General features: G+C 26.8%; 2 protein-coding genes across 2 annotated transcripts in view; one reads left to right on the forward strand and one right to left on the reverse strand.

Annotated features, from left to right (window-relative positions):
• LOC117168798 (peptidyl-tRNA hydrolase 2, mitochondrial-like) overlaps positions 1–3,266 on the forward strand; it is a 27,022-nt gene extending 23,756 nt beyond the window's left edge. The window contains exon 4 of the mRNA XM_033354614.1: positions 3,185–3,266. Within this exon, the coding sequence (XP_033210505.1) occupies positions 3,185–3,235 (51 nt within the window). The 3' untranslated portion in view covers positions 3,236–3,266. The remainder of the gene's footprint in view (positions 1–3,184) is intronic.
• LOC117168797 (putative tricarboxylate transport protein, mitochondrial) overlaps positions 1–5,719 on the reverse strand; it is a 10,124-nt gene extending 4,405 nt beyond the window's left edge. Inside the window, exons 1-2 of the mRNA XM_033354613.1 lie at positions 5,463–5,719; positions 533–967 (exon numbers count right to left, since the gene is read on the reverse strand). Coding sequence (XP_033210504.1) covers positions 533–967; positions 5,463–5,610 — 583 coding nt within the window. The 5' untranslated portion in view covers positions 5,611–5,719. The remainder of the gene's footprint in view (positions 1–532; positions 968–5,462) is intronic.
• Positions 5,720–10,888: the final 5,169 nt, after the last annotated feature.

The following is a 10,888-nucleotide window of genomic DNA, read 5'->3' on the forward strand; positions in this document are numbered from 1 at the left end:
AAATTGCAAATTTATGTTGCTTGCCAGTTATTTAAAGTTATAGAAATTCTCTGATTTTTGCAAGATTTTTTTCTAAAACCCTGGTTTTAACCTTAGCAATAAAATTTCGTAAAAAACTAAACATCTGCCCCCCCCCCCCGTTGGGTTCTTACGTAATTTAAGTACGGTCCCTAATTTTTATGTATGTAAACGAAGCGATTCGTACATCGTCTTCTTGATAGTACAAGGACGGAAAAATGTTTAAAGTTACAGAGTATCATTTGACACCGTTTTTCTTGGTGTGTAATAATACCAGCTAGCAACTGCAGTTAACAACGCACCTAGTTAACTTTCATTTGTCGTTAAGTATGCGCTTTACACAATTTCATATCTTTTTGTATTCCGAAAATACTTTAGTAAAGAACTAAGAATTTCAATGATAATTAAAATACAAATAATCCTTATCTGGAAAAAGTATTCGATTGCCATAATAAATTCTTCCTCTTGAGTATCTTTATCTGAAAATATATTCTATAGAACCATATAATATTACCATGTTCTTTAACTATGATCCCGACTCCATGGAAGAATCCTCGGAATCTTGGATTTGCAGATCGTTGATCATTTATAAATTTTACTTTTACGGTTTCCATGGGTGTTACTGCAAAAATAGCTTCGCATACTCCTGCGCCTAGACCAGCTAAAAGTCGTTTTTGTGGAGTAAGCTTTCCGTCTGCGTCAACCATTCGCTGTTTAAAAGATTCGAAAGCACCGAAACGAACCGCTGATTTGGGAATAGAGCCATAGAGAAGGACTGAGAGTCCTCGATAGAGTCCAAAAAATCCACGATTTTTCACGGTTTTTGTCACACAGTCCCATATTCCAGCATACTGTTTTCCGGCACCTGCTTTGCCATCCAACTGTAGTTGTGTCTTAACATATTCAGTGGGATATGTTATGCAAATTTCTATTCCTCCTGTAATTCCACCTGAAATAAAAATCCCCAAAATTACAGCATAAAATGAATGACTTGCAGACCCCACATGGACACTTAATGATTGAATCAAATAATATTTTTAATGTAAAAAGCTGCGTGGAAAAGTGAATTCGAAGCCAAGAATGCAGGATCAATTTATAAATAGAATTGACGATTCAAATATTCCAGAAACTATAATAAGAATCGCGGCCAGAGTTCTAGAAATAAATATGAAAATTTGTAAATAAAATTCAAATTGTGATAATACTGAAGACCTTATGAGAAAATCTACAGGGGATAGAAAAAATGTTACTTGCAAAGTAGTTTGAAAATTTATGTTGAAATATTCTGTCAAGTTCAATATATTGAACCTGACAAAATATATCTTCTAAGAAATTAACGCAATGCAAATGACCTCAAAATATTTGATATTTTTTAATTTTGGCAACAAAGTTTAAATTGCAATATTTTGGAACAATACCAATTCCATTTTGAATCGGACAGAGAGGTCCAGCTTAGGATGTCAGAATGATTTGATAAAGGAATACGTATTTCATAGTTTAGTCAAATTTGAATTTTTTATTTGTTACAATAATTCGAAGATTACCCGCGAATTCTGAAAAACTGAAAGAAATTTCTTTCAACATGTATTTCCGGAAGTTTCAATTAATTTCAAGAGAATCCAAAAATGTAGAGAAATGTCAATATGGCGGCTGTATTTTTTTTAATTCTTGAAAGTGGATTTTCTCAAAACCTCCGCTTTAATTTTGGTAGAGGGGATGGAGGTAGATGATATATACCACATATCTCCTAAGGGATCGTCCATAAACTAAGTTGTCAATTTTAGGCTACCCCCCCCCCCCAAAGTAACTTAGTACAAAAATATTTGAAAACAGGAGAATAGTAGGAGAATAAAATCCTTTAAAAAATTAATGTAAATACCATATTACATTGAATATGAAAAACTTTAAACCTCGAAGATTTTCAGATTTACTACCAAGAGATGAATTTTAAACCAAAAAAGTTGACTTTTAACCAAAAAGTAGAATTTTGAACAAACTAGTTGAACTTTTAATCAAATAATTACATTTCCTAGTCAAAAAGACGCATTTTTTCGAAGAAAGTTGAAAGATTACTTTTCTACCAAAATATATACTAAAAAGTTAATTTTTCAACCACAGAGGTGAATCCTAAAAAAATTAACAAAGAGGATTACCGATCTATCAGAAAAGATGAACATTTAACAAAAACATCAATTTTCAACAAAGTTGATGAATTTGGAAGAGAAAATGCGAATTATCTGCAAAACAGTTGAAGTTTCATCCAGAAAAGATGATTTTTTCAACAAAATATTAATTTTCTACAAAATAGTTACATTTTCTTGCAAATATTTAAATTTTAACAAAAATATTTACATGTTTAACCAAGAAAAAAAACAAATTTTCTACAAAACACTTCAATTTTCAACATGAATTATCAATCATCAAAGAAAAGAAAACGAATTTTTAACAAAGTAGTTCAAGTTTCAATCAGGAAGTTGCATTTTTCACCAATTAAGATGAATTCTTAGCAAAAAATGTAATAATTAATAGTTCTACCGACAAATATTTTGATTTAAAATAAAAAATAGTTTAAATCAACCAAAAGAGTAGAGTTTGCAACAAAACAATTGAGTTCTGAATCAAAACAGATTAATTTTCAACAAAATGTTGCATTTTTAACCAAAAAGATTAATTTTCTAAAAATGCAATAGTTAAATTTTTAACCAAACAGATGAATTTTCACATAAAAAGGAATTTTTAACAAATTATTTCAAATTTCTACCAAGAAGTTGTCTTTTTTTTAAACAAAAAATATGATTTGACAGAATAGTTGCATTTTCAACCAAATTAATTAATTGTCAAACAAATGGCAGAATTCTTAACCAAACTAGATGTATTCCGACCTGTATCATTACAGGACCATCTTTTGCCATCTTGTAAACATTTGTGGAAGGCCCCTAAGTTTCGTTCTGGACTCGAAGTTGAAAAAAATTAAATAAAAAACTGATAACTTTCGCATTTTTTCGGAAGCAACGAAAGCCCACCTTGTTTATTTTCTCCAATATTTGAAAATTTTTTTGCTAATACGAAAAAGGCAAATTATCAGTTTTATGAGGGCTAAACCATTTTTAAAGCCGGAATTTTTTGTATTAAATATCATTTTTTTCTTTTTTCATGAATGTTGCAGGTTACCACAAAAGAACAAGAGGTATTTTTTGTAAAATTTTTCCAGGTGTGAAAACTTTTTTCTACAGCTTTTTCGTATATTTCGTTTTTTCCAAGAAAAATTGAATTTTTTATTTGTGAAAAGACATTTAAAAAAATAAACAGGCTTTTTGCGAAAATCCACGATTAATCATTTACAAAATAGCCGCTATTTTACCATTGATATAAATATTTTCATTATTTTAGAACTAATCGAAAAAGCAAGACTCCCCAGGTCGAATACAAAAATCCCGAATACATCTATGTTCGTTAGAAAAAAAAGTATTTTGAAAATTTGGAGTTAATCTTCAAATGATTCTAAAAAGTCAAAATAAAAATTTTTGTGACGATAATGTGAAATAAGTTTTTCTTTAAATAACAATAATGTAAACAATTCTGAAAAAAAACGAATTTTCAACAAAAAATTTAATTTTAACTAATCAGTTGATTTTTGAACAAATTAATTAAATTTTCAGTTAACGAAATACATTTTTAACCAAGAGAAGCTACTCCACAACCAAAATTATGAATGATCAAACAAAAAAATTGACTTTTACGAAAAAAATATCAACAAAAAATATGGATTTTCAACAGAAAATAATTTTCTACCAGAAATCATGAATTTTCAACAAAATACATAAATTTGTATCCAAATATTAGAATAATAGATGAAAAAGTTTAAATTTCGAAGATTTTCAGATTTACTACCAAGAGATGAATTTACAACCAAAAAAGTTATTTTTTAACCAAACAGGCGAATTTTTTCGAAGACAATTTAAAGATGACTTTTCTACCAAAATATATATTAAAAAAGTTAATTTTTCAACCACAGAGGTGAATCTTAAAAAAATCTTTAAATTTTTTATTTTTTCGTTTCTAAAAATTTACAACTGAATAGTTTTATTTTTAAACTAAAAAAAGAACCAATTTTAACAAAAAATAAGATAGTTTAATATCCATTTAAGAGAAATAATTACCAGTAAATACGAATTTTCAACAAAAGAATTAAATTTTAACAAGAAAAAGACTAGTTTTCCACTAAAATTATTAAGGTTCAAACAAAAAATTAACTGCTACAAAATTACTTCAACTTTCAAACAAGTGGTTGAATTTTCAACCTAAAAATATGCATTTTCAATGAAAAATGTAATAGTTGATATTTTGACCAAGAAAAAATGTTAATTTTAAATCAAAAACTGCTGGATGTAACCCAATAAGAATGAAACTACAGAAGGAGTTAGGAAAGCTAACCTTTTTTTTTATTAAATTATTGAATTTTCGAACCATAAAGACGAATTTGTAACAAAATAATATAATTTAAAAAAAAGAAATATATCTTTTTAATAAAATTGTTGAAATTTCAACAACACAATTAAATTTTAAACCAAATAATAAAATTTTGAACTAAATTATCAACCGACAGAATGAACTTTCAACCAAAAATAGTTTGGTTTTCTTAGTTGGTTACTATTAATTCAGTTTGAATTCCATATAATAATAATAATAGCAATAATAAATGAGTTTATTTATTTTTAATCTAAAACGATATGTCGAAATAAAAAATTATTCTGAAAGCATGACATTTTTCTTGATTTGAAATGGTGTCGCTTTAAAGTTAAAAGTGATTTGTAAAGTATTTAATAGAAATATCTGTGTCAGACCTTACACTAAATGATATTATTGCTCACTTCTCAAAACAATTTCAAACATTAAAAACCTAATGTCTTTCAAGTCAATTTATTGTTCGTTTTCAGATTTTTGAACAAAGCGATTTTTAAATGTCTCCTGGTGAAAAATTTATTCCTAATCGTCTTCAGAGTAAACTTTGGACTCTTGCAGTATTCTAATTACCATTAAGAAGGTTTACAAAACCGGAAAACCGGTATTAGAAAACATGGAAAACATTTCGAGGCAAAACGAGTCTATAATGTATAGGGTTATGTTATTCTCCAAATTTTCAATCTTTGAAATCAATTCTACGTGTTAATAACACCACAAGGTCAGCTTAAAAGTTAAATTCTATTCCTCATATTCTCCAGTCATCATTAAGAATATTTCTTTACTTCTAAAAGGACTAATTGCTCAAAAATCCTTTATTATTTTTATTTTGACACCTGTCATGCGCGAGGAACCCTAACCTTATTTTGAAAACACCACATGAGGTCATTGTCAAGGTTATTCTTTGCATATAAGATTTCGTTATAACGCAAAATTAGCCGAGGTGTCTCGAGATAATTTTGTCCTCTCAATGAAATAATTACCGGCAACGATTCCTTTGAGTCCGATGTTGCCACTGGGTGTAGCAGCCGCTGCTTTATCCTGGAGCCATGGCCTGGTGATGAAGGGATTCTTAGGCACTCGATTTCCTGGAGATAATACACACTCACGCACTAACAAAAGTGGATCCATTTTTTATTTGAAAAACCGTTTCCCAGCAGACCTTCCCCGCGAACCACCCAATTTGAACTGATTCGAATTTCTTCCAGCTACAAGAAGCAAAGCAAGTAGCAAACGAGTGTCTCGTGCAATATCCCCTCCTTCTCTTATCAATAAATCGCCTTATTTCCAGTTAGCCACTCGCATGCCGCCCGGTCTCGGGGGTCAAGGAATTTTTTTTCACCATTCACGAATTTACGCGAGACTAAAGTGCAAATATAGCATACAGTCTTATGGAAAATTAGAAAAACTTCGGAGTCGTATATAAAAATTAGGGAAAATAAGTTTTGCCCCCCCCCCCCCATGTATAATGCGTATTTTTTTGCACTAATTTTTTTCGCAGATTTAATTAAGGGTCATCCAAAAATAACGTAAGAAGTTCTCAATAAAAAAGTGTAATAATTGAACAAAAAACTACGAATTTTATCGAGAAAATAGTTGAATCCTCAACCTAACAGTAGCATTTTTAAACAAAAAATTAATTTTCTACTAAAAAAATACGAATTTTCAATAAAATGTATACATTTTTAACCAAATAGTTGAATTTTTAATAAAGATGAATTTTCAACAAATTATATACATTTTCAAAGAAATAGTTTGAACAATATATGTGATGTTAGTCTACATTTTATTTGATTAATTTTCAGTTTATATTTTATTCATTTCTAAGATTTCCTAACTAAAAGGGTAAATTTTTGAACAGAAAATGATCAGTTTTTAACCAAAACTTGAGTAGTTAAATTTTTAACAAGCAAAAAAACGAATTTTTTATAAAATAGTTTAATTTTCAACCGGAAGATTAATTTTATATCGAAAAATATTAAATTTTCGACAAATTATATACACTTTCAACGAAATAGTTTAAACGACGGATGTCATGTCACACCAAAATTTATTTTATTAATTTTCAGTTTATATTTTTTCATTTCTAAGATTTTCTAACTAAGGCAGAACATTTTTAAACCAAGAAGTATCAGTTTTTAACCAGAACTTAAGTAGTTAAATTTTCATTTAAGAGAATTAATTTTTAATAAAAAAAAAATAATAATTTTCTACAAAATAGTTAAATTTTCTACCAAACGGTTGAATTTTCCACCAAGTTGTTTTATTTTCAAGCAGAAAGGAAGAATTTCCTACGAAGCAGTTGAATTTTGAATTCGAGAATATGAATTTTCAACAAAAAAAAATCATTTTTAAACAATCAATTAAATTTTCATTTAAGATAATTAATTTCCAACAAAATGCATACATTTTTAACGAATAAATACGAGCTTTCCACAAATAGTTGTATTTTTAATAAAGAAGAATAATTTTCTGCCTAAAAATACGAATTTTCAACAAATTATATATATATTCAACGAAAAATTTTGAACAATGGATCTGATGTTAGCCCAAATTTTATTTGCTTAATTTTTAGTTTATATTTTTTTAGTTCCTGAAATTTTCTTACTAAATAGTTCGATTTTTAAAATTAAAAAGATCAGTTTCTAACCGAAACTTTAGAAATTAAATTTTCATTCAAGAGAGTTAATTTTCAAATAAACAAAAAAATTCATTTTTACAAAATGGTTTAATTTTCAACTAAGAAGATTAATTTCCTACCAAATAAGACCAATTTCCAACAAATTATATACATTTTCAACAAAATAGTTTGAAAAATTGATGTGATATCCGTCCAAAATTTATTTGATTAATTTGTAAGTTATATATTTTTGTTTTTCTGAAATTTTTTTACTAAATAGGTAGATTTTTAAACAAAAAAACAACCATTTTTAACCAAAACTTGAGTAATTAAATTTTGACTTAAGACAATCAATTTGTAAGCCTAAAAGAAGAATTTTCTACGAATCAGCTAAATTTTAAATACGAGAATATAAATTTAGAACAATTTTTTTAAATAAATCAGTTGAATTTTCAAGAAAATAGTTAAATTTTCATATTAACAAATTAATTTTAACCAAAAAAACGACATTAAGTAACATTATGAATCTTCAACCAAAGTTTCGTTTTAACCCTTAAAGGGCACCCTTCCGTAAAATTACGTAAAGAGCATACCGGGTGATAGACACCCAAGCGTATACAAACGTGTGCTGTGCCGACGGCATTGGATGGTTTTCGACAAAAAAATCAATTAATGATGTTTAATCTATCTAGTTTAAGGAGAAAAAGGTTTCATAACAGTTTTTGAAAGTTAAAGTAGTTAAAAAAATTCTTTTTGGAAAAAAATTTAAAAATTACTTCTTTCACTCTAAAATTCATAACTTTTCAAGTTTTTGATATTTTTACTTAAAATTTTACTTAAATACTTCCGAGATACGGTGCTTAAAAAATGAAATTTGTCTTCGACTGTTCATTAAACTGCGTATAAAAATGATAAAAATCAAATTTATGTGAAAATGACATAGAAAAATAGGTTTTCATGTCATTTGTTAATCTAGCGCCATATGTCCCATTTTCTTGAATTTGTTACGTTTTTTTAAAGCACAAATAAGTCGCTGGGTATTATACACCCAGTATGCCCTTTAAGATTTAAATAATAAAATGTAGTTTGTAGTTGATATTTCAACCTCGAAGCCTCAAGGAACACAGATTAGTTTTTAAACAAATAGGTGCATTCTTAATTTTTTAAAATTGATTTTCTTCAAAAAAGAAAAAAGATTCATTTTTAACAAAATAAATCAATTTGCAACGAAATAGTTGAATTTTAATCAAGAAGATTAATTTTCTACTATAGCAGACGAATATTAAAGTACATCGTTGAATGACTAGTCTAAAAAAGATCACTTTTTAATCAAAAATGGAATTATAATTTATTATAATTTACCACAAAGTAGTTTAATTTTACTGTTGAAATTATAAGGCAAAAAAAGAATTTTCTACAAAACAGTTGAATTTTCAACTAAAATTACGAATCTTCAACAAAAATATGAATTTTTAATAAATTAGTTCAGGAAAAGCTAAACGGTGCTAAGTCCACTTTTCAAAGAAATTGAGTTTTCTTAACAAAATTAGTGAAAAATAAGGTTTTGAAATTTTTACCTTAAAATGTAGTATTTTAATGTATTGAAACATTTTAAAATTTCAAAGAATTCAAACTTATTGTTGAAATGTTGAATTTCGAAGCCAAAAAGTCGAGCTTTGTCAAACACAATTGAAGTTTCAACCAAGAAGATTATTTTTTTAATAAAAAAGACAGATTTTCGACAAAATAATTACATTTTCAACCAAATAGTTGAATTGTTCAGCTTGAAAAGATCAACTTTCAACCAAAAATGGAATAGTTAAATTTATCATTAACTTGAAATTTCTAGCAAGAGAGATGAATTTTTAAATAAAAATAACGAATTTACAACTAGAGTAGAAATTCCAACCCAAGAAGTCGAATCATTTCTATTTAAAAACAAATTTTCTACAAAACTGTCGAATTTTTAACTGAAAAATATGTATTTTTAACAAAAAAGTTTATTTTCAGCCAAGCATTTAAATGTTCAACTAAATGGTTGAATTTTCAGTTAAAAAAAAAAACTAATTTTGAACCTAAAAAGATGAATTTTCAACAAAATAGTTGAATCCTCAACCATAACAGATTTCCAAACAATAAATTGCATTTTTCAATAAAGAAAAAAGATAACATTTCTGCCAAAAGAGATGAATTTTTAAATAAAAACACAATTTTACATATAATTGTTTCAAAAATGAGATCTCTGAAAAAATGGTTTTTTATTATTTTTATAAAAAAAAGAATGTCTTCTCATAAGATATGACTGACAATATCATTACAATTCTTAAAATCTCCTAAATTTGTTTTCCAGTTACCTGATATTTGGCAAGAAAATTACCCTGAAGCCTATTAAAATTAGAAATGAACAATAATATATTTAAAAAGATTTTTGAGTTAGAGCCACGATATTACTTACAATAAAGGTAATTCGAAATTGGAACGTTAAAAATATAGTATTTCAGATTCAGAAGTTAAACAATTTTGACTTTACATTTTCAAAATTCATTAGTTTCAAGTAGAATGTGATTGAAATTGCACATAATTAAATTTTTACAGTTATCTTTATATTATTTGTAACTGATTAATAATTGATTAATTTATCATAGATTATTACATACGGTCAATTAACTTTTTTTAAATTAGACTTACATACGTCACTGTGGTTGATAATATTTCACAGCAAAATATGCTGCGGAAAAATTAATTTTCAATTCATCAAAATCAATTTCTATCATTTGAAAAAATCAAATTCTGAATCAAAATTAGTATTCCGTGTCGATACAAAAGTCCGGTTTTAAAATTTATTGACTTTGCAAGATTTCCAGGTCAACTTTTAAACAATTTCCAGGCCTGTTTAAAAAACTGAATTCTAAACAATTGCCATTAAGATTACTATAAAATCATTTCAAAAGCTGGGATTATAATTATATTATTAACAGTAAAAAAAAAGAATCCGAAATAATTCACAAATTTAAAATTCGCAGCAAAGCACTAAAATAATTATTGATGTAGTTGTTGTCCAAATTTTTAAATAAGTAAATAATCTTCAAATATGATTACTTTTTTAATTTCTTTAAAAAAAAACGTTTGAATGAAAAATAATACGAATAAGCAATAGAAAAATTTACTTTAAAAATTGAAAACAGTAGCGCTGTAGATAATATTTTCCCTGTATTATTATATATTACTATTTTTGTTCCCAAAATCATAAGTAAAATATTATTTTTCAGAGAACTACTTTTTCGCAAAACTACCTTAAGACCTGAAAAAAGTTTGAATACAAAAATTTCAGTCATTTTTTCAAAATCCTATGACCTTTTTTAAGCCTTCTATTTTTATACAACCCTGATATTTTTTGAAAACCTTCTTTCGATCTTAAAGCAAAGGAAGTGTCTTGTGGTCCCGAAATACGGGATAAGCAGTAAAAAATGTTAAAGGCAAAATTTTTCACCTCAAAAATATCTACAATTTTTTAAGGCCATTCTTTAAAAAAGAGGCATAGTTTCAGTTTTTCGCAAAAAAAAAAAAATTACATTAAAAATGTTTAAATTCCATTTTCTACTCAAACTATACAAGTTACGAAAAAATGTTACCAAGAAAAATGGTTTACCTCAAAAAGTTCTACAAATTTTCTCTAGACCATTTTTTTTATAATACACAGTCTGTTCTAATCGTAAAAAATATCATTAAAAATACTATTCTCAGCTATTTCATTTAACATTTCTTTTTTTTTTAATTCATCACAAAAAT

The sequence above is a fragment of the Belonocnema kinseyi genome, chromosome 3 (genome assembly GCF_010883055.1).
Source record: "Belonocnema kinseyi isolate 2016_QV_RU_SX_M_011 chromosome 3, B_treatae_v1, whole genome shotgun sequence".
NCBI lineage: Eukaryota > Metazoa > Arthropoda > Insecta > Hymenoptera > Cynipidae > Belonocnema > Belonocnema kinseyi.